The sequence below is a fragment of the Oryx dammah genome, unplaced genomic scaffold, assembly GCF_014754425.2.
Source record: "Oryx dammah isolate SB20612 unplaced genomic scaffold, SCBI_Odam_1.1 HiC_scaffold_4, whole genome shotgun sequence".
In the NCBI taxonomy this organism is placed as follows: Eukaryota; Metazoa; Chordata; class Mammalia; order Artiodactyla; family Bovidae; genus Oryx; species Oryx dammah.
The window spans coordinates 21,765,700-21,790,372 of NW_024070188.1; the positions used below are offsets into that span (position 1 = coordinate 21,765,700).

General features: G+C 39.6%; 1 protein-coding gene across 3 annotated transcripts in view; it reads right to left on the bottom strand.

The window, feature by feature from the left end:
• The window catches only part of DSE (dermatan sulfate epimerase), a 74,773-nt gene that overhangs the window by 25,678 nt on the left and 24,422 nt on the right, over positions 1–24,673 (bottom strand). For 2 of the 3 annotated variants that reach the window (XM_040238449.1, XM_040238450.1), the window contains exon 2: positions 20,683–21,151. In XM_040238449.1, coding sequence (XP_040094383.1) covers positions 20,683–21,098 — 416 coding nt within the window. In that variant the 5' untranslated portion in view covers positions 21,099–21,151. The remainder of the gene's footprint in view (positions 1–20,682; positions 21,152–24,673) is intronic. The other variant, XM_040238451.1, reaches the window with a different exon arrangement.

The following is a 24,673-nucleotide window of genomic DNA, read 5'->3' on the forward strand; positions in this document are numbered from 1 at the left end:
AAAAACATATATGTATAAGGTTATTTAGCACGGCATTATTTATAATATGATCCTAACATGGTATATTGTGAACCATGTAAATATTTCAGATGTTTAAAATTAAACATAAGTCAGAAATAAACACTGAAATGAAATGATACACTTGGGATTTGATTCAATATAAAAAGAACAAATATGAGAATATGTTCCAAACAAAAGAACAAGATAAATCTCTAGAAATCAAATATGTTCCAAACAAAAGAATAAGATAAATCTCTAAAAATCAGTCTTAACAACATGGAGATGAGTGATTATCTGATAGAGTCAAAACAACAGTCATAAACATGCTCAAAGTTAGGAGAGCAATGCATGAACAAAGAGAGCGCTTCAACAGAGATAGAAAATATTAAAAAGCACCAAGCATTGTAGTGTCATAGCACTGAACTAAATTCAAAAGGATTCAACTGCAGACTACATTAAGTGGAAAAAAAAGGATCAGTGAACTTAAAGAGAGGACAGTGGAATTCATCCAGTCAAAGGAGAAAAAAGGGAAAAGAACAACAACAAAAAACCCCAGGGAAGATAGCATAAGAGACTTATCAGTTCAGTTCAGTCATGTCCGACTCTTTGAGACGCCATGGACTGCAGCACGCCAGGCCTCCCTGTCCATCACCAACTCCCAGAGTTTACTCAAACTCATGTCCACCGAGTTGGTGATGCCATCCAACCATCTCATCCTCTGTTGTCCCATTCTCCTCCCGCCTTCAATCTTTCCCAGCATCAGGGTCTTTTCAAATGAGTCAGCTCTTTGCATTAGGTGGCCAAAGTACTGGAGTTTCAGCTTCAGCATCAGTCCTTCCAATGAATATTCAGGACTGATTTCCTTTAGGATGGACTGGTTGGATCTCTTTGCAGTCCAAGGGAAGGGACTTTTGGGACACCATTAAGACCAGTATACACATTATAGGGGTAAGAAGAAGAGGGAAGAAGAAAGAGAAGTTTATGCAAAGATATAATGATTGAAAACTTCCCTAGCCTGAGGGGAAAGAAGCAGACACTAAGATAGAGGTAGCCCAGAGTATCAAAAAAGATGCCTCTAAAGAGGCCCACAGCAAGACACATAATTAAATTTTAAAAACAGAAAGACAAGAGCAACTTATTATATACAAGGGAACTCCCATAATACTAACAGTAGAGTTTTACAAAGTGAGATGATATATTCACAGTGTTGAAAGAAAAAAAAAAACAACAACTGTGGATCAAAAATAACCAAGTAAAACTGTCTCTCAGAATTGAAGGAAAGATAAAAAGTTTTCCAGATAAACATATGCTGAAGAAGTTTATCACTACTAACTGGCCTTACAAGAAATGTTAAAGGGAGTTCTTCCAACTGAAATCAAAGGACACCAATTAGTAACATGAAAACACATGAAAGTATAAAATTCAATGGTAAAAGTAAATATACACTTAAATGCAGAGTAATAGTGTAACAGTGGTGGGTAAATCACTTATAACTCTAGTATAAAAGTTAAAAGAAGACTGCATTAAAAAAGTAACTATATAATAATAATTATTAGGGACTTCCCTGGTGGTCTAGTGGCTAAGACTCTGTACTCCCAATGCAGGGGGCCGAGTTTATCCCCGGTCACGGAACTAGATCCCACATGCCACAGCTAAGAGATTGTATCCTGCAACTAAGAGATTCCATGTGTGGCAACTAAGACCTGGTACAGTCATAATGTAAATATTCTTTAATAATAATTTTTAATAGATACACAATGTAAAAAGACAACCAAGGCTTCAAAATTTACCTCTCATGAATACTTCCTCTGGAAACCAGTGGAGAATTTAATTTCTCCACCCAAATTAGGATATATACCAAGGAGAAGACAACACAAGATTCTTGGCACAGGGGATCCACCACATAAGAGGAAAGAAGAGTAAGTCAACTGCTATACAGCAGATCTAGATTATAACCAGTTAAACACTGTGGCAGTTTCCTCTTCAAGAAGACGAACTGTTAAGAATGCCTTATTAAAAATATCTTGTTGGAATGGGTTAAGAGATTTACATAACTGCGTGAGAGTCTGGTTGGCAACTGGTGATAAATGCATAGGAAACTAAGCAAATAAAGCAAAAAGGCTATAAGTAATCCTAGAGAAAACAAAAAGTTGTACACAAATTGAAAGTAATCACAGTATAAGATATGGCTCAGCTGTCAATAGCTTTTGCTTCATTAAAATATGCAAACACAATCTTCATTCTATTAAAATCACAACATATCTACATTGGAAAACTGGAGGGACAAGAAGTGTGTATGTGTTTATGGTAGATGGTATGTGTGAGACATGATGAGTGATACATCTACAAGCCAAAGGATGCCAAGGGTTGCCTACAACCCCCTGAAGCTCAGACAGTGGTGTAAGACAGTTCTTCCTGGCATTGAAACATGTATAATATCATATGTGAAATGAATCGCCAGTCTAAGTTCGATGCAGGATATAGGATGCTCGGGGCTGGTGCACTGGGATGACCCAGAGGAATGGTAAACACGTGTACATCCGTGGCAGATTCATGTTGATGTATGGCAAAACCAATACAATATTGTAAAGTAAAAAAAGAAAAGAAAAGAAAAGAGAAAAGACAGTTCTTCCTCAGCGCCTCCCGAAGGAACCAACCCTGTTGACACCTTGACTGCAGATGTCTAGTATACAGAACTGTGAGAAAATCAACTTCTGTTTGTTTTCAGCCACCTAGTCTGTGGTACTTTGTTACAGCTACCCTAAGAATAAGGCACCGACCTTACAGAATCTGACTTGTCATCACTGCCATCTGCATGCACCATCTTCCACCTTCCCGCTGCTGTCTGAACACGTGGTGACTCCTACTTATTTTAAAGCAATCCTCTTATATTCTGACATCACCACATGCAAAAGGGCAAATAATTACCTGTGACATTGAGTTTAAAAACTGAGAGAGATACTTTAAGGGGGAAGGGGAGGGTGGGATGAATTGAGAGACTGGGATTGGCATATATACACTATTGATATTATGTGTAAAATAGGTAACTAATGATAACCTACTGTATAGCACAGGGAACTCTGTTCAAAGCTCTGTGGGGACGTAAATAGGAAAGAAATCCAAAAAAGAGGGGATATATGTATACATATAGCCGATTCACTTTGCTATACATCGGAAACTAACACAACACTGCAAAGCAATTACACTCCAATAAAAATTAACTAAAAAAACACATTAGAAAAAGTGAGGGACACTTTAACAATGGCAAAAATGGTACTCAAATTGCTAAGTCTTGCCACCCCGATGGCAGCAAAATATCAAACTCAAAATGAGGCCGACCCTAAGGTGCTAGGATACGTGAAACAATATTTTACTTTCTATTATGGTTTCCTCAATAAGGTTAATATTTACCCAAGATTACTACTTTTTTATGCTTTATCAGAATTTTCCTCTTTTACAATATGCTTTTTCAAGGTTTTGCTGAAGTTGCCTTTTTAAAACAGTGAATGAACTGTGGTTGATTTTATGCTAGGTGCCAATTGGAAGTAATGTGCTGCAGAATTTATTCCACTCAGCCCTGGAAACCTGAAATGTAATCATTAATCACAGACTTGCACTGTTTCCTAATGAAAAAAAGATGCTTAATAATATATCTTAGAAACAAATATTCTGAACACTAGAATTATGGAATAAAGAAGCCACCTCAAAGAGTGAAGCAGTGCCCTCACTGGAAATCTTCAAGAAAAGGGATACTAAGAAGGGATTCTCTGAAAGGGAATGTGTCTATCAGAATGTTAGAAGGAGATTTCAAAATATAAATCACAAGCTATTAATAGATTGTGGAATGAATATAAGGGGCTGTGAGCAGCATATTTTTAGTGGAATTCAATGGCATGGAATAGAAAATAGAGTGTAGAGCATAACTTAAACGCAAGGCCTGGTTCTACTTACATATTTACATATGGAGAGTTATGTGTATACTGGGTTATGATGTCAATTTTACTTCTTACTGTAGGTCAGAGTCAAAAAAGGTTTGAAAGTCACTGTCTTAGAGGATAAATGTGCCACATCAGATGCATCCTGTAGGCAGAAAGGACCCAGGCTCAGAGCTGGCTTCTGTGCTCGGATCCAGGTCAAGAGCAGGTTGCCCCGAGCACTTTCCAGCAGAGGATCTGGAGCTAGCCAAATGGGAAAACCCACTGAGAGTTCACTGGAAAGGAACCCAGACCACCAGAGAAGCTCAGAATGATCAAAGAGGGCAGAAGATGGTACAATGGAGGCAGGTGTAAAACAGCAAATGGGTCCACACAGTCAGTTCAAGAACGAAAAATAATTTGTCACCATGTAGAAAAACAACAACAACAAAAAACATTTCTCATCCCCTCAAACAATCTGTTTGGATTTGAAGTCATTTATTTTTAAGAGAGATAATGAAATAATACTTATGAACAGCACCCTGTCCAATAATGTTTATCTTATTCTTGTCCCAGGGACACAATTTTAAAGAGTCCTTCTTAAAAAGTCATCTGGAAACAAAATGGAAAAAGCCAGTTTAGGATTTTTCTTTGTGAATCATAAAAAATTTGGAAGAGGTGCTATTTGCTATAAAACAGAATTAATGGGTAAAGTAAATTTAGATTAAATTATGAGCCAAACTTGTAAGCGATTTCAACATGCCATGGCACTAAACACATCCCCAAGTTTTAGATCCAGGGTTATCCAGAGTTATCTGTTATACTGAAAATAAAAGTGAAATGGCAACCCACTCCAGTATTCTTGCTTGTAAAATCCCGTAGACCGAGTGGCCTGGTGAGCGCCAGTCCATGGGGCCACACAGTCAGAAACAACTGGACACATTAACCCATTAGCCTCCCCAAAGGCTGAATGTAACCACATCTGCTTTAACCAAGCAATAGGCTATGACAGAAAAGCAAAGAGCAGAAGATTCAAACTGGCTTTAATAATAGTGTCAAATCTTTCCCATGTCAACAGGTTCTCCAAAGAAAGTAAAATAGTAAACTTCATATGGTTTTTCAAAATAATGGCTCAAAGTCTAGGGTGGGAAGATATTAAAGTTGATATAAAATTTAAGCAATATGTGTGGATTTATTCTCATCTCTCCCTTTCCCTAGATTTTTTCTAAGACGAGTGAATTCCCTGAAGCAAACTAAAAGCTGCACATTAAATTGTTAGAAGCCCAAATTGCCATCCATACCTCATCAAGAATCTTTTTTTCTTTTTTTCCCCTCAACTTCAGAAAAATAGCATGATTCACTCAAGTGGACACGTTCCTCCTGGAGTGCCGCCTGTATGATGTCTCATCTCGGCTTCACATCCAGAAAGTGATTTGAGGACACCCAAGTGGCTGTAATGTTCTTTTAGCACGTTACCTTGCCTTCTCATTCTTCTTGTTGTTATTCATTTATTTATTGTGGTAAGCCTACTTTAATTAAATCTGACCTGCTCTGAACCTTCCTTCTAAATTTTCCTATTATCAACAGAAACTAAGTCCATTGTATTTAGAAGCAAATTTTTTATTGGATAAAATCATTTTTCTTCCCTAACGACATTTTTTAAAGTCACAGTATACTTCCAGCAAACAGGAGGCAGCTAAAAATAATGCTGGAGAGACATGAACTCAACATCTCCCCTTGGGCCCATAGGCTCTTCAAACTTTGCTGATCCCAAACCAAACCCTCTATTAGTGTTCTCCAAGAGTTCCAAGTGTTGCTATCTCACTGAAAGGTCCCACCATCCTCTCAGCATCCCATAAACAACGTTTCTTGTCCTTCTTGTCCTCAAATGTAATTGTCAAGTCTCATACATGCTAAGGGGCTTCCCAGGTGGCGCTAGTGGTAAAGAACCTGCCTGCCAATGCAGGAGACGCAAGAGATATGGGTTGGATCCCTGGGTCGGGAATATCCCCTGGAGGAGGAAACAGCAACCCACTCCAGTATTCTTGCCTGGAGAATACCCTGGACAGAGGAGCCTGGTGTGCTACCATCCATAGGGCCGCAAAGAGTCAGACATGACTGAAGCAACTTAGCACACACCAGTACATACATGCGAAGCCTTAGACCTTTCTGGAACCCATCATTTCTCTCCCTTCTCAGAACCCCTAATCCAGGCTGTCATCTGGATAAACACTAAAGGCCTAACTGGTCTTCCTGGTTTGACCTCTGCAATCTACTCTTCCCATGTGATCAGAGATTCTTCCTACCACAAAAGTCCTTCACGTGCAGAAACTGGCAGCCTGTTTGTGTCTCCTGATCAGAGAACAGCCACCACCTATGCTTGTGTTAAAGTGATCAAAACAGAGTTGGATCAAGCTTCGGCACACAGCTGTCAGTTTCTAGGAAACCCCAAGGGTGGAGGAACTCACTACACTGCACCTTGAGGCTGCAATCAACATCCAGATTGCAGGACACTGAACTGGTCAAAGGGTCCAAGTTCTTCCACAGATAAACTGTAACAAAAATAAAGGGATGGAGGGGAAACTGCAGAGAAAGACTTAAACATTTTAAAAAATGAACAAGACTAAACTTATGCCTAGGGATGCACACTTGAATAAACTATAAAGAAACATAGGACATGATTGATGACCCTGGAAGTCAGGGGCGTCTTTGTAGGAGGCAGAGGGAGCTGTGACTAGGGGGCCAACCAGGGGCTTCCAAGGGTGACTGGCAAAGTTCTGTTTCTGGAGCTGGGCTGTGGTTACCAGGGCGTAGGCTTTAAAATACTTTACTAAGCCACAGATTTGTTCCTATGCTGTTCTACTTCTATTTTACAATGAAAAAGTCACACACACCCACAGATCTGACCACGTTGTTACCCTGTCAAAACCCTTCAGTGGCCTCACAGTTCTTATAAGAAAAAGTCCAAACTTCTTCACAGGGTGGACAAGGTCTTGCAGCATCTGGCTGTCCACTTAAGCCTCGATACTTGTTTATCTCCACCCTACATTAAATTTTCAGGTCCTCAAAAGCACTGTGCTTCCTTATGTCACGGTCTCTGAACATCAGTTACTTCTGCTTAGAACTTTGAAACATGCTCTTCTTTCCCTTTCACTTCAGTTCAGTTCAGTTGAGTCATTCAGTTGGGTCCGACTCTTTGTGACCCCATGAATCGCAGCACACCAGGCCTCCCTGTCCATCACCAGCTCCTGGAGTTCACTCAAACTCACGTCCTTTGAGTCGGTGATGCTATCCAGCCATCTCATCCTCTGTCGTCCCCTTGTCCTCCTGCCCCCAATCCCTCCCAGCATCAGAGTCTTTTCCAATGAGTCAACTCTTCGCATGAGGTGGCCAAAGTACTGGAGTTTCAGTTTCAGTATCAGTCGTTCCAATGAATATTCAGGACTGATCTCCTTTAGAATGGACTGGTTGGATCTCCTTGCAGTCCAAGGGACTCTCAGGAGTCTTCTCCAACATCACAGTTCAAAAGCATCAATTCTTCAGTGCTCAGCTTTCTTTATAGTCCAACTCTCACATCCATATATGACCACAGGAAAAACCATAGCTTTGACTAGACAGACCTTTGTTGGCAATGTCTCTGCTTTTGAATATGCTGTCTAGGTTGGTCATAACTTTCCTTCCAGGGAATAAGCGTCTTTTAATTTCATGGCTGCAGTCATCATCTGCAGTGATTTTGGAGCCCCCCAAAATAAAGTCTGACACTGTTTCCACTGTTTCCCCATCTATTTGCCATGAAGTGATGGGACCGGATACCATGATCTTCGTTTTCTGAATTTTGAGCTTTAAGCCAACTTTTTACTCTCCTCTTTCACTTTCATTAAGAGGCTCTTTAGTTCCTCCTCAGTTTCTGCCATAAGGGTGGTTGGCTGATTCCTATTTGTCCTTCAGGCTCCTGGAGGAAAGCCTTCCCAACGCTCCAATGCTGGGCATGCTGAAGTATTAATTACCTCTCTGTCTTCCACTGCACACTGTACTTTCTCAATCACAGCCTTATCATCTGCTTTAATATTGTGTATTAGTTCATATTTTCCTTAGATCAACAACTCTAGGCAAGATGTATAACTTGTGTCAAATTTTTATATCCCAGTACCTAGGTACAACATCTAGAACAGAGTAAGTATACAATAACCTTCCATAAAATGAATTATATGCATATATTTGTTTATAAATGAAAACTACCTTTACTGACATCAAACTATAAGAACACAAAATAAAAGCAAAGCAATAAAGATAAAAATAATAGCTAATACCTTATGCCAGTTACTGTTTCGTTAATTCATTTAACCCTCTAAACACTACAAGGTAAGTATTATATAATGTTTATCAGCAATTTACAGATGAGGAAACTGAGTCATTAAGAAATCAAGTAACATGTTCCATGTCATATGGTTCACAAATGGGATTAGAACATGGAAGTCTGACTCCACAGTCCTTGATCTTAATTCTAAGAAAGTATCACTCCCACCACCTAACATCACTACCATTTATTCCAAATACTGAAGCAGGTGGCTTTAAAATAAAAACAAAATTCGATTGAGGTTACCTGACCAGGAGTACCCATGAATATTATGTGGAAGTTAAGATAATGGACACCAAAATTCAAGAGATTAGGCAGGAGAGAAAACCAGGTGCAGAAGTGCTTCAACGAGCAGGGAATCTGAGACTCCCTGGGGAACCAGACACAGAGATGTCAAATCCTGACATACCCGCTACCAGCCTCTGAGTGGGCCAAAGGTGCAACACCTCTGATTACAGATGAACAGCAGGCAGGTCCTCAGAGTGAGAGTGAGGCCAAATAAGTATGACCATCCACAGTGCACAAGGCACCAAATCCGATTCGAAACTGAAAACAGATCTTGGATTCCTGCTCATGGCAAGCCTAGACCACTCATCAAAATATGATCATTCATTCATTCCATTTAAGTTATTATTAGTGTCCTTGCGGCCCCTACAGCATTTTCAACTCTCAGGACAGAGAAGTAAAACACGATGATGGTGCTGCTCTCAATAAGCTTACGTGCCAGAGGCAAACAAACGGTAGAATCCATACAATGATAGTGTAGGCGAAACAGCCTGTAAGAGTTCTGCAGGGGTCCTTGGCACACCTGAATTACACTGGCCAGGGCAGGGTAGAAACTGGAGTTTAAAAGGTTTTTACGAAGAAGTTTCTTTAAGCTGCATCTTGAAGACACACACTCCTCATCAGAGAACGAGGTAAGTAACCCTGTTACTACTGTAAAACCAACAAGTCACATGAAAAATAATACCTATGAGAATTGAGATGGATAAGGGGCTAGAGAAAATGTTATGGAAGAAGGAGAAGTTAAATAGGATCCTGACGTCTACATCGAGTTGGGGTAAGGAGGAAGGAAAGGGGTGGATGAGTCTGGATCCCTGCAGGCAGAAAGCTCAGCTCAGGGCTGGTCTGTAAACTTGTTACCACCCAGATTGAGGCAGAGTTGAAACTGTCAGTACACATGGCCCAGTGAATCACTGAGGATGCACATCGATGCCTGCTGGTGAAAAGCTTAAAACACTAAAATCACAACAGTCTAGGAAATAAAAAGATTTCAAGAATCCAAAAGCTCTGGATGGGGGCATGTTTTACAGGAATGATGACAGGCTGATCTTTCTTAACCGCCTAAAGATAATTCTTCCTGAAGAGCTCACCCATATCCAACAGTGACACCACCACCACCAACAGCAAGATGTATTCAGATAGTGAGAGTGAAGCACTGAATAAAGGGGAGGAAGGAGAAAAACAGCTAGAGGTAAGGAGGGTGAAAGCCACAGAAAAGAGAAAGTGGTAGGTGATGAATGTGTAAAAATGAACGGATATGGCCAGGAAATCCTTAAAATTATACCAATAAACATATACCAAAGTATTTGCCGAGACAATCTGTAAGCGCTTGTAATAATTCCAGGGACAGAGGGCTTTGAAATTCATCTCTCCACATAGTTGGTGATACCAACAAAGTGAGACCATTAAAGTGGAGAGAAAAGTCATGCAAAAAAGTGAACTAGGGACTTCCCTGGTAGTTCAGTGGTTGGGAATCTGGCTGCCAATGCAGGGGACACGGGTTTGATCCTTGGTCTGGGAAGATCCCACGTGCCAAGGAGCAACTGAGTCTAAGCACCACAGCTACTAAGCCCATGCACCACAACTACTAAGCCCACACGCTGCAACTACTGAGTCCGGTGCACCTTAGGACCTGTGCTTCACAACAGAAGCCAGTGCAGTGAGCAGCCCAGCACCGCCTCTAGAGAGCAGCCCCCACTCGCCACAACCAGAGAAAAGTGTGCACGTGGCAATGAGGACTCGGTGCAGCCAAAAAATTAATAAATATATATTTTAAAAGTGAACTATCTTTTCTTTCCCACACACCCACTCTACATTCCATCTCCTGTCTGCATCACTGTGCACCCATTTGCCCAAGACAAAAACCAAGTCCCAAGCTTTCTACCTCCCTTCCCTTCACTATTTAATTTTTAGGTGCCTTAGAACCATAGGGGGAACTTGTTAAAAGGAAAAGTTTTTTGGCCTACTCCAAATGATCGTGTTTCCCTGAGTCTGGCCCAGTTCCAGGAAGCTCTGTTTTTAAGAAGACCTGTATGATTCTGATGAAGGAACCATAGTTTGAGAAACAGTGTCCCATATCCAATCAATCTCTTTGTAGATTCTGTCTTAAATGTCCCTTAAATTCATTCCTTCTTGTTCCTATTCTCTCTGGCTTAGCTGTGATTTTCACTTCCTCCCTAAGCTTCCATCTAGTTCCCTTCCACCTGATTCCTCTCCTCAAAGCCATCCACACACAAAGCTTCTAAACTGCAGGCTTACGTGAGAAGTGTAATGATCTGTCTCCTGATTATGGTTTCTCCTGCTATCCAAAACCAGCATGTTGACATTGCAATGAAAAAGGAAGGATGGAGGAAAGAGATTGTGTTAAACACAGCAAAAACGTGCTCTCTTGGCAGATACAGCAGAAGATGAAGAAGGAAAGAGCCACTCTGAAGATAACTATGGTAAAAAGAACCAGCCAGCTTTATGAAAGACTGCACAGACATACTCATGTTACTGCTATTCTCCAGTAGTTATAAATATCTCTTGATACACTATTAGTGAGAACTTAATGTCAGCAAGGCCCTACATCTTAAGTGGTACTAGCACTAACTATTTCACTTAATAAAGGCAACTTTAAAAAAAGATTATAAAGCAATACTGAAATAGAATACATACATACATATATATATATATATATATATATATATATGTAGCACTTGCTAACTCAAATCTCTCAAGATACAGGGCAAGGAATGCATAAAATTTAAACAACATACTTGGCAAGTTTTAATATTAGATAAATGTGAGAGCCAGATTGTAAAGATGGTGTGGAACTTACCACACTTGCATCTTTGTTGTATATATGGGGTGAGCAGCACAGTTTTAGAACCCCTTCAGAAGAAGGATGAGGATTCCTCTGGCCTTAAGCACAGCTCCCTAGGACAACTCTAAAAGCCCACGGTGAATTTTTTTTATTAAAAAAGCAACAAGTGACACTAAAAGAGCAGGAGGTAGGAGAGAGCGTGACTCATTGTGGAGACAGTTGAGGGTTGCACCAAGACTGAAGGTTACACTCAAACAACAAACAGATCCCACAGGAAAACTAACTCAGGATTTCTTTCCAACTGGCTATGTTTAGAGGTGTATGCGAGACACAAAGGGCCTCCCCAGTGGCTCAGTGGTAAAGAATCTGCCTGCAATGCAGGAGACCTGGGTTTGATCCCTGGGTCAGGAAGATCCTGTGGCAACCCACTTCAGTATTCTTGCCTGGAATATCCCATGGACAGAGGAGCTGAGTAGGCTACAGCCCATGGGGTCGCAAAGAGTTGGACACAACTAAAGCAACTTAGCACGCATGCATGCAGGACAAGAAGCAAAAGTTAGAAAGGGACATGGAACAATGGACTGGTTCAAGATTGGGAAAGGAGTACGTCAAGGCTGTATATTGTCACCCTGCTTATTTAACTTACGTGCAGAGCACATCATGTGAAATGCCGGGCTGGATGAATCACAAGCTGAAATCAAGATTGCCAGGAGAAATAATAACCTCAGATATGCAGATGATACCACTCTTAATAGCAGAAAGCAAAGAGGAACTAAAGAGCCTCTTAATGAGGGTGAAAAGAAGAGAGTAAAAAAGCTGGTTTAAAACTCAAGATTCAAAAAACTAAGATCATGGCATCTGATCCCATCACCTCATGGAAAATAGATGGGGAAAAAGTGGAAACAGTGACAGATTTTCTTTTCTCTGGCTCCAAGATCACTGTAGATTATGACTGCAGCCATGAAATTAAAAGATGCTTGCTCCTTGCAAGAAAAGCTATGAGAAACCTAGACAGTATATTAAAAAGGAGAGACATCACTTTACTGACAAAGGTCCATGTAGTCAAAGATACGGTGTTTTCAGTAGTCATATACAGATGTGAGAGTTGGACCATAAGAAGGCTGGGTGCTAAAGAATTGAAGCTTTCAAACTGTGGTGCTTGGAGAAGACTCTTGAGAGTCCCTTCAACAGCAAGGAGATCAAACCAGTCAATCCTAAAGGAAATAAATCCTGAATATTCATTGGAAGGACTGATACTGAAGCTGAAGCTCCAATACTTTGGCTGCCTGCTGCTAAGAGCTGACTCACTGGAAAAGACCCTGATGTTGGGAAAGATTGAGGGCAAGAGGAGGAGGGAAAGACAAAGGATAAGATGGTTGAATGGCATCATCGACTCAGTGGACATGAGTCTGAGCAAACTCCAGGAGATAGTGAAGGACAGGAAAGCCTGGCATGCTGCAGTTCATGGGGCCCAAAGAGTCAGACACGACTTAGCAATTGAACAACAACAACAGAGATGATATAAAATGTCTCACATTTGTTGTTAGAAAGAAGCATTATTAAACTATTTTAACCTCACTTCATCTGAATGGAGAAGAGTCTCCTTGTTGCGTATGAAAACCAGCACTGAGATGTTCAGCTAACCTTAACACCTGATTTGGCCTTACCCTGAGCAATTCCTCACCTGCTTCCTCCTGCCACAGGTCTCACAACACCAGTACTTGCCCACTGCCCTCACCTGGAATAATACTGGCAAAAACCTGTTTATTAAATGGTATACCGGAAGGGAATTCCCAACGGCCAGGTTCCTAAAACGTGTTTCTGTAAATATTAAAGAATCTGATCATCATAAAAAGCCTTGTTGTCATCAGTTTTAGACTTCTGTTTGCAAGGATTTATAGCAGGGTAAAAGCAGTGTCTTTCTTTAGATCACTGAATGAATGGAACAGAGAGAAAAAGAGGCAGAAGGGGAAAGAGGAGGAAGGGCAGAACGGAAGGAAAGCATGAAGGAGAAAGAGCCAGGGGACTTGGCTGCTGCTGCTGCTGCTAAGTCGCTTTAGTTGTGTCCGACTCTGTACAACCCCAGAGACGGCAGCCCACCAGGCTCCCCCGTCCCTGGGATTCTCCAGGCAAGAACACTGGAGTGGGTTGCCATTTCCTTCTCCAATGCATGAAAGTGAAAAGTGAAAGTGAAGTCGCTCAGTCATGTCCGACTCCTAGCGACCCCATGGACTGCAGTCTACCAGGCTCCTCCGTCCATGGGATTTTCCAGACAAGGGTACCGGAGTGGGCTGCCATTGCCTTCTCCAAGTGGACCTGGGGGCTGGGTTAATAGAGACCCTGCAGTTGAGTCCACTGGATTTGTTTCCTTGAATGGATTCCAGGTGCACTATGGGCTATGCCTCCAGGTCTTTACCACTGTAAGGCCATGAGAGAAAAACCCGATCTTTTTACTTAGGGTGCTGTGGCTCTACATCCTCCCCTACTTTGATCCCCAGCTTTACTGTGCAACTTAGAGAAGTAAAAAGCCTGAGAGACAGCTGTAGGGAACTGCATTTGAAGCCCAGCACACCATGCTGAGTGACGTGCTCACCCTTCATTTTGGAACATACAGGAATAAAACTGATTGGTTCACTATGATATGCCAAGGGCATTTTTTTACCTTATTATTTTTTTGTATTTTATTTTGCAAACGGGCCCTCAGATGTCACTCTCCAGAAGTTTGCATCGCACAAGCAAGGAATTTAATACACTGTCTGTTGCAAATAAAATGATAATTACTCCTCTGTCCAAAAGTTCAACTTTCTTTGTTTCCCTCACCAGTTCTGAATTCCTGTAGCTGACTGGCACCCATGCAAGACTGAAGTAATTTCTTTCCTCTGTGATTTATTTTCTGATGATAAGTAAGCAAAAATACTATAAAGAAAGGGAAGAAAATGATGCAAAAAGAGTACTTCTCAAAAACACAACTCCAGAGTGAGTAGGTAAAATGAAGTCCTGTGTGTCAAGAATAAAGCTACATGATCATATCTATTTCTGTATAGTAAAAATAAACTTTTTGGTAAAATATGTGTCAGGCACATAATGCTAAGAGCTTTACATGCATTATCTCATTTAACCTTTGGAACAACACTGCTTGCATGGGAAGAATCAATCCACATTTTAAAGACAAAGACACTGGGGTTTTATAGACGTTAAAAAAAAAAAACACAAAAACCTGCAAAAGGCTAATAAAATAGAGTCAAGACACAAGTGCAGCTCTGCATCCGAGGACTGCTATGCTTGGCCCCTTCCCCACGCTTTACAATGTTTAGACAAAAGCCTTGAAAAGCCCGTTGCTCAGAAATGCACATGGGATAACTATATGCTGTCAGGAGAGCTTGAACAACAAATCTTTTGTTACAATTCTATTTTAAATCTCTATTCAGTACATTCATTTCTTCATAATAGGTGCGATATGGTCAACTTATCTATATCTTTCTTAAGTTGCTCAGGTGTGGCATGATTTCCGATGATCATTTAAGTGAGTTTTTTTTTTTTAATTTTTAGGTATAGAAGATTACTGTAACAACAGGCAGAGTAGTGAAATACCAAGCTCAGAGAATGCATCTATCATAAGCTCAGCTGAGACACACAATGTATAGAGAGGCCACCTGACAGGTATACATCATCTCACTTTTCTGCAGGAGCAAAATTCTGCTGAAGGACTAAGCTAGACTAGGAAAGAAAAGTAGAGTAGCCTGGGACTAAACCATACGTCCCTCCCCTCTACCTCCACTCTAGTTTTAGTCAACTTCACTTTGAAGAACCTTCATCCAACAATACTAGAGCATTCATTCATTGGGCAAAAACATACCTGATACTCTGTTAGATGACAGAGGTATGTATGAGCAAAACATTTCCAGTCCTGCCCTCAGTCTAGTCTCAGTTCAGTTCAGTTGCTCAGTCGTGTCCGACTCTTTGCAACCCCATGAGTCGCAGCACGCCAGGCCTCCCTGTCCATCACCATCTCCCGGAGTTCACTCAGACTCATGTCCATCGAGTCAGAGATGCCATCCAGCCATCTCATCCTCTGTCGTCCCCTTCTCCTCCTGCCACCAATCCCTCCCAGCATCAGAGTCTTTTCCAATGAGTCAACTCTTCGCATGAGGTGGCCAAAGTACTGGAGTTTCAGCTTTAGCATCAGTCCTTCCAAAGAAATCCCAGGGCTGATCTCTTTCAGAATGGACTGGTTGGATCTCCTTGCAGTCCAAGGGACTCTCAAGAGTCTTCTCCAACACCACAGTTCAAAAGCATCAATTCTTTGGTGCTCAGCCTTCTTCACAGTCCAACCCTCACATCCCTACATGACCACTGGAAAAACCATAGCCTTGACTAGACAGACCTTAGTCGGCAAAGTAATGTCTCTGCTTTTGAATATGCTATCTAGGTTGCTCATAACTTTTCTTCCAAGGAGTAAGCGTCTTTTAATTTCATGGCTGCAGTCACCATCTGCAGTGATTTTGGAGCCCAAAAAAATAAAGTCTGACACTGTTTCCACTGTTTCCCCATCTATTTCCCATGAAGTGATGGGACCAGATGCCATGATCTTCGTTTTCTGAATGTTGAGCTTTAAGCCAACTTTTTCACTGTCCTCTTTCACTTTCATCAAGAGGCTTTTGAGTTCCTCCTCACTTGCTGCCATAAGGGTGGTGTCTAGTCTAGTACAGTATAAAAAGACAGCACGTGCTATTCATCACACATGCACTGGAAGGATGTTCATGAAACTACCAGGAGAGTTTTTCATGAAAATTCCAGGAGAAATTTCTTTCTGATCCTTGAGTCAAGAGTAGGAGTTGGAGTACCTGATCTGTTTTTAATCCCATGGACACTATACTTCAAAACTAACTGAACCTACTTTCTTTACTTTTAAAAGAATTTAGGGCCCACCTGTGGCCCATTCACCCATCGGACATAAGATGCATTTCAGCAACTGCTTCCTTGCTAGTCCAGCTGATACTCTTCATCTTTTCCTTTCCTCTTTTGTTTCTCAGCTAGCTCTTATTTGAATATTATATTTTGTTCCCTTAATCTTTGGGAAGAAAGGTACAGTAGAAAAAAGTAAAGATAAGTAAATAAAAATATATATACATATGCAAATTTTAGGAAAACTGAGCAATATGTGCTTATTCCAAAACTACAAAAGCTGACTCTTTAGAAATACCTTAAATCTTGACTAAGATCTGTTTTTATTATTTTCTCACCTTTAAGTTCTTGAGGAAAAAAAACTGATGGAAAATTTTTCATTTTTTGGCATCTAACAGTGTTCCCTTTTTAATTAAGGATGGACTGAATGCAGAAATCAACCATTTATAAATTTCCCCATGTGTCAACTGACATATATAGAACTTGCTCTGGTGATTAGATGATATATATAAAAAAAAGAAATGACTTTAACTGTAATAGAACACATTTTCTATTGTTACCAGGTCTAGATTTATGATCTCAGCACATTATTCTTAAAGCAGTTGTATGATGAAGTTCTAATCACTCTTTTATATAACACAGGGACAACTGCAACCCAAATCCTAGCTCTCATTTGGAAGAGGAGATCTATAGAGGAAAAAAGGCTTAATTTAAAGGTCAAAGACATTATTGGTGATGCTGAAAATGATGTGCCATTTTATATATAGGTTAAAGTAACATCTTTAAAAATTTGATTTTTACAACCAAGTTAAGAACAATTCAATTACCTTGTTACTTTTACTGTTACGGAGAATGTTATGAAGAATGCATGACCTTAACAAAAGGTAGAAGAACAAAGCAGAGAGAGCTTCTGAAAGAGAATATGGATATCTCCACAGAAGCAGATACAGGACATAGACACATCTCATCTTTGTGTACTCACTGACACACAAAATTATAATGTTAAAAGATGACAGTACTGCATGTGGTTATTTTTTAATCACCAACATCATTATCAATCTATGAGATCCCTTTCTACTTTTATCAGATGAACACATAATAAGATTAGTATATAGCTAGATAATATTTTCCATTTAACTTTTCCAATGGCCTTAGACTGTTAAATAAGTAAATCTACAGCTGTGACTTTACTTAAAAAGTATTCAAATTAAATGAACTACATTAATAAATCTGTATGCATATATATGTCAGATGTACTTCTTTTTAATACCAGACAAAAGACACATCATTGTTCCTTTCCCCTGAGCCGTCACAATTGGTGCTACCATCAGATTCTTATCTGCTAACAAAAAGGGCCCAAGGGAGCAACACTGAAAGTTTTAATGGAATAATGCCAAAAGGAACATATTATACGTTAAACAGATGTTCTAGTTTTGAGAGCAATTTGAACAAAGATAAGCGAAGTCTCCAAATAAATCCCAAACAAATACTATTTCCTTACAGCCTACATACACCAAATTATAAACTAAACAAGATCGAAACACTAAGTAAATACCAGTAACAATAATTATGATTGTCATTCTTATTTATAGAAGGTTTACTATAGAAGGAACTGTGCTAATAAGTATTTTACGTTATCACATTTATTCCTCAAATCTTTAAGTAATTCATGAATAAAAACTAATGACCACCGCCCCCCTCCCATTAAGTGATCCTTACACTTAATTCTGAGCAGAGACTATAGTCCTAGCTTAGGTTTCAGACACCCAGTGTTTGCAGCCCTTATGCTTGGTGCAAATTTTAAATGTACAGAGCTATTTTTTTTTTCATCATTGAATCCCCAGCATCTATATGGTACATGACATGCAACAGATGCTCAATAAATGTTTGTTAATGTTTATTAATTGAACAAGTGAATGGACACAATTTACTCATTGGTTTTTATAAAGAGTAGGAAGGATCTTCATGGAATATGGCAAATGTATTAAGCTCAATGAAGCCATTGTAGGAAGATTTTTAAAAATTAAATAGTATTAAATATTGATGTCTTTTATAAATAAAAGTCTTTTATTTTCCCCTGAAACCAAATATAGGTGAACTATATCCTAAGACAGCGACAATACCTACAATACTTTCTCTGGGCATAATAGGAACGTATGATTTAGTTGATTTAAATATGGATAGTTGAACTACGAAAACATTCAGCAGTATTTTAAGTTTCAAAAAGGGACTGATTATATTCAACTACAATTTACTAAAAATTTAAGAGTCTAGGTATTGGGTGCGATAGCTCTTAAAACTAGTAATTTCCATAAAATCATTTAAAAGTACCACCTAGTAACAGTTCTTCCCAAGATAAAAATATTCTAGTAGCTTGACTTTTTATGCTAAGATAACTTAGGAAATACACAGCAGACATAAAGGTAAATTCTCAATTTCTGACCTTCATCTACCAGGAGGTCAAGAGAAAGAACTCAACTGTTCAGTTCTATCACAGGCTGGCTTTTGGGTTACTGGATAATGGCATAGAGTTATACCTGTTTTTTTTATCAATACTGCCACAAAAAAAGTAACAGTCCTCTAGTATATTTCTACACATCTCCATCAACCAGTAATTCTGAACTTATAGAAACTATGAAAATGATCATTTTTAAGTTTTATTTTCCTCCTTTCTAATGACAGCATTTAAGGTGGTGTTTATATGCCTGAATGGTTTTTATTATAATAAAATTGCACAGGTCTTGTGCAAGTCTCTTAATGTGATTGTAATTATCCTGATAAAGTCTCCATTATAAAGTGGTACTTCCCAGTGACCTACTCTTTCATAAAGTGAAATTAATATTCCAGAATGGCTCTTTGGAACATTTTTGTCAGTATCTTAATCTGTCAAATTTCACTTATCTATCTAAAACAAAAAGGACTTTACCTTTATAGACAACAAAGATTTTTTTCCTCAAATACTATAAATATGGCTGCCATTTTTAACTAACTGTACAATGTCAAGTAACTGTGATATCTGCTAACAGAAATTTATAGTTCAAATATCCAATTTTCATACATCATTTTTTTATTATTTAAAAATTTTTTCCAAGCTTTACTGAGGTATGATTGGCAAATAAAAACTGAAGTCATACATCTTTTATGTTCTTTCTTGGAGTCAGGAATAGAATGAGTTAATCAAGAAGAGAAACTATGGCATATATGGCTCAGCTTTGAAACAATCCAAATAAAAAGCTTCTTTTCAATCTAAAATATTGTAAGCTTCAAAATGATTATGCATACCTAACAATAAGCCTTAAAAATAAGCTCTGATATGAATGTATTACCAATGCTTCTATAATCTTTTTCAATAAGAAATTTCAGGAAATCCTTCAAACTCTACAAGCAAACAACATTCTTTATAATATTGCAGAAATTTAGGAAGAATTACATTTATTTATTGTATTGGCAGAATTCAGGAAGCTTGCAAGCTACCATTCTTCACCCCTATGATATGTGAGATGTAACTCACCACAACATTAAATGCATTCACTAATTTTTCTAATCATTTAAAAATGAGCTCTTTCTAACCCTAGGACAATTAACAGCCTATGTAATTTAAAAAGGATATTTCATATAGTTTGCAATTGTTTTAATGTAATTGGTCCATGACTATGTATTAAAACACAGTTTAAATAAGATTATACACAGAATCTCTAATTAATTCATCCCATATCTTCTGGAATCAGGTAGGCACATTAATTATAAACAAATAAATTTAAGCTAATCAAGAAGTGACAGGAAGTTTGTTCTCAAATTTTGAACTTCTGAAAGTAAATTATTACATAATTAGAATTCCTCACATAATTATACTACAACTTTGGTTTTCATACAGGTTTGGGCAATTTGCTGGTTACTGGATAAGACCTTGTTTATAAATTGCCAGTTAATCCTATCACATTTACTTTTAGCTCTTCAAGCTCCTAATTGTCCTAAAATGGAAAGAAATCTTTTTTTTTTTTTGGAAAGAAATCTTAACTGGAGGAAATCTCTTGCTGGCAAAAGGTTTTAACTACTTGGGGGTCAGTCAGAACCTAAGACCTGATGATAGTAATACAAGTGTGTTAAAAAAGGGGGAAAGAAATCTCAGCAATCAAGATGGTACTGTTTACTCAGGAAGCAAATTATTTTTTCTTTGGTTAGACTGTATCTATAAATATTTTTCTTCTAACTTTAAACATGGAAGTTACTAGATCTTTGAAACTAGAGACCATTCATAAGCCACTGACAACACAAATAACAAGCAATCTTTCCCTTTCAATCACAAACATACACACACAGAGTATATGAAAATCTGGCCTCTGAGATTTAATCTCCCTATGAATTCATTACTTAAATCACAGAGTTAATACAGTAAGAAGAAAAAGACAAAAATCTACCAACTAGGCTGAGCTGCCATCCTCTCCATGTAGTCTTTGGCCATATCTCGGGCTTCCATGTTCTCAGGATACAGCACACAGAACATTGCTAAGGCCCCCAAGTTGTTGCCGTAAATTTCATTCCAGCGGGCGCTATACTCTTTGGGATCCCAAGGAGGGAGGTACTCCAAGGGGCTGGACAGCATGGTGTTCACAGCCTCAGTGAGCCGGGCGGCAATGTGCTCGTGGGAGCTGGCGGCTCTCAGCTGGAGTTCGGCCACCTCCGCCCTGGAGAAGTACAGCATTGGGTGGCTGTCGTAGTTGGCATTGGAGAAGGGGATCATGACTTCTGGATTCTCGTCGGTGACGCAGGCTGACACAAAGCAAAACAAACATATGAAAAACACACTGGGAGCCCCCCGTGTGTGAGTCCTCATCGTGGCATCAGATCTCCAAATCTCCAAGGCAGCCAAACCATCTTCGAAAGATCCTACAGGAGAATAAAAAGGAGAGGAGGTTATGTCAGCCAGAGGACCAGTGAAGCAGGAAATATATGGTAGGCAGCCACCTTGCATACTATGAAAATTAAGCTTAAGAATTTTCAGATATTTCAAAAATGCAACAAAAATGTGAACTAGGAAGAAACTAAAACCTAATAATTTAATTAATTACACATGATACATCAGATATATTCATTGTGGAAAACAGAGCTTTGGACTTGGGAAAATCGTGTAATATTTGCTTGGTAGAGAAGAAAAACCCTAGCTGGCATTCTTCTCACATTTTATTGCACAAAAGTGTTTCAATTTTATGGTATTTTTGGACATTATTATGAAGGCTACAATAACCAAAAGCTGGTGGTGAAATGTCTGGGAATCTGAATGGACGTTAGGAAAAAAATGAGAAAATCCCGTCTTAATACAGCCTCCTGCACTCTGAAGTTTTCCCCTCCTTCTAACATTCTCCATTCTGATTGAGGGATTAGGATCGATACATCTATATGAATGTGAGCAGACAAAATATTATGAGTAAAGCTGACTATCCTCTTTGTGTCAGCAGAAGGTGGGGACAAGGACTAACAGAAGTAGGGTAAACATCTGCTAAGCCCATGCGTTCCCTGGGATGACATCAGCAGGCATGCAAGGCAAGATCAGACAGGGGGCTGCAGGGACTGGAGACTGACATGCCTTCATTCAGAAAATAAAAATTCCAGACTTAAAAGGCTGAAAGAACACGTGTGCATTTTCCCATTATTATTGGAAACTACTGTCTGCTTTTTTCATTTCGCACTCGGGATTTCGGTGTCATTCAGTTAAGTCAGACATTTAAACCAAGCTCACATATTTTCTTAAACTGCTTAACTTTCTTGAAAATCCTTTTCTTCAGTGGCAGCTTTGCTCCCTAGTTAAAGAATGTCTTTCAAAGTAGGAACATTAAAAAAAGAAACCCCTCAGCCTGGTCTATGTCCCACATCTGGGATAAAGCAGGCATAAAATCCCCCAGAGGCAAGTCAGGGAATTCTTAAAATTCTTCAGAGGGGAAAGGTTATGGAAAGCAGACCAGAAAAAGACAGTTTTATGTAAATAATGAACAGTAGTTTTCAATTATTAAAGGGAGAAACTGATGGAGAAAAAATCAATCTCCCCAGCTGAACGCAAACCATTTTTCCAAGGAAAGTCTGCCTCATCACATTCAGAAGAAAGAAAACCAAGGGTTAAACACACACTGGAGAACAACCCAGACTCTTAACTTGGTCTGTGTCCAAGTGATGCAACACAGGATCATTTGTGGATGCTGCCATAAACACTAGTATTCTTTATATTTCTGAATGTGCGTTAGCCTATATATAAAAAAGTCAGTGGCAGTGTGTGTGTTAAGTATTTTAGACTTACTTCAAAAACAGAACTTTTAACGAATAAAAAGTGAATATAGCCAAGTTACATAAAATATATAAAATAGAAATAACTCTTGGACTCTACTCGTATTATGTCTAGCACCCAAATTTTCAAGGCGGCTGGCTGGACCCTTCAAGGTCAGAGAGCTGGCCAACAGAAACAGTCTTCAGGGGTTATGACTGAGGAGGGCTGTGGTCTCTGGTAACACAAGAGACGTGGCTCAGTCTGAAAGCTCCCTCCCCACCACCCTCACCCTGGCGTTTATTTTCTGCTCTTAAGAGAACAAGTGTGCTAATTAAAAAAAAAAAAAAAAGCCTGCATATATTAAATCCCCACTGGATGGGGCCATCAATGCAATTAGCACTGTGAGGGTCTTAGGCATCCAGGGTGAGGATGGCTTTGGAGGTTTCTCCTTTAACCGACCTCTACCTAGATAGAACTGAGAATCTTCTCTGAACTACTGGTTTTTAAATGTGCAGCTCAGGTTCTAGGTGGGTAAGCAGGTGGCGTGGGGTATGGAGGGATGGGTTGGAAGCTATGTGAAGACTAGAATCTGTATCTCAGATTTTTTACATGCTAAGTTGCTTCAGTCATGTCTGACTCTTTGTGACCCCATGGACTGTAGCCCACCAGGCTCCTCTGTCCATGGGACTCTACAGGCAAGAATATTGAAGTGGGTTGCTGTGCCCTCCTCCAGGGGATATTCCCGATCCAGGGATTGACCTGGGTCTCTCATGTCTCCTGCACTTGCAGGAGGGTTCTTCTATACACACATTCCCTAAAAGGGGCTAAGGCTGATATGTTTTATTCTCTTACTTTCTCTTTTTCTAAGAAAAAAAAAAGTTTTATTTTTAAATTTTTGGCTGCACCCTGCAGCATGTGGGATCTTAGTTCCCCAACCAGGGATCAAACCCACACTTCTGCATTGGAAGGCAGAGTCTTAATCACTAAGAAGTCCCTGCTTTGTTATATTCTCTTTCTCCTGCCTTATGTACAGCACCCTCCTACCCAGGTCTGGAGTTGCTGAGCTTAGAGAAGCTGCTCCAATAAGACCCTTCCAATGCAGGACTGAACCACGCTGTGATCACAGCCACTTCTGCCACATGGCTTCCAGTTACACAGGACATGCCCGAGTATATTTAAACTAGAAGCGTTGCTCCTGAAGCACAGACCTCATTAAGATGTTGTTTTGGGAATGATGCCATCTCAATATGCCAACTGTTACTGAAGGTTCCCTAGTTATTGCTTCAAATTCATGTGGAGGTGTCAGGGCAGCAAGGCTTGAGTTACCACACATTGAAAACATTCCTGGTAGAATACAAGTGGGCCAGGGTACAACCCACAGAAATTCTACTAAAGGATCATCTACAAAGACGGAGGAGAAAAGACTATGACACTCACAGGGGCACAAATTGTGCTGCTCTCCTTACGGCATACATGCAACCAGCTATGAAGGCCTTTGCTGATCTACCCAAAGAGTTAACCTCTTCTGTATCTGGCTGATGGCTGTATTACATTGGGACCGTTTCAGCTGTTTATGCCAGACCTCTCCAAAGAGGGGACCACAGCTTCCTGTTTGCATCTCAGGGGTTAGCAGTGTGTGCCTGGCATGTACAAGGCAGTTCACAGACACTGAACTTCTGGGCTTAGGAAGTGATAGAGGGGATCTTATCACTAAAATGAGCAAGGAGAACTCTTACTCCTCCTTACTTGAAGCTAAAGCAAGTTCAGAATTTTCGAGATACAGTTTCTGCGAAGAAACAAATAGAGAAAAATACTCATGAGGCCTAGTCACTACTGTAGCCTAAAAAACATTCAGTAGTTTACCAAAAAAAAGAAAGAAGAAAATAAATGAAACTTAACTAAAGTCTTTAGGCTGGTAACCCAAAGGGAGACCTAGTTCTCATCTACCATCTTAAATCTGTCTTAGGTTTTTATTGAAAAGCCCCTATATCCAGGTTTTGGGTTTCCCTTTAACCATCTACCTTCAGCATTGTGTACCCTCTCTGCCAAGGGAAGAGCTAGAATTAGATGAAAGGAGCATTTCTCAAGGCAATTTTAGGTGGACACTGGTGGCTAGGCTTTATGCTAACTTCATGTACTTATTTCAGTGCACA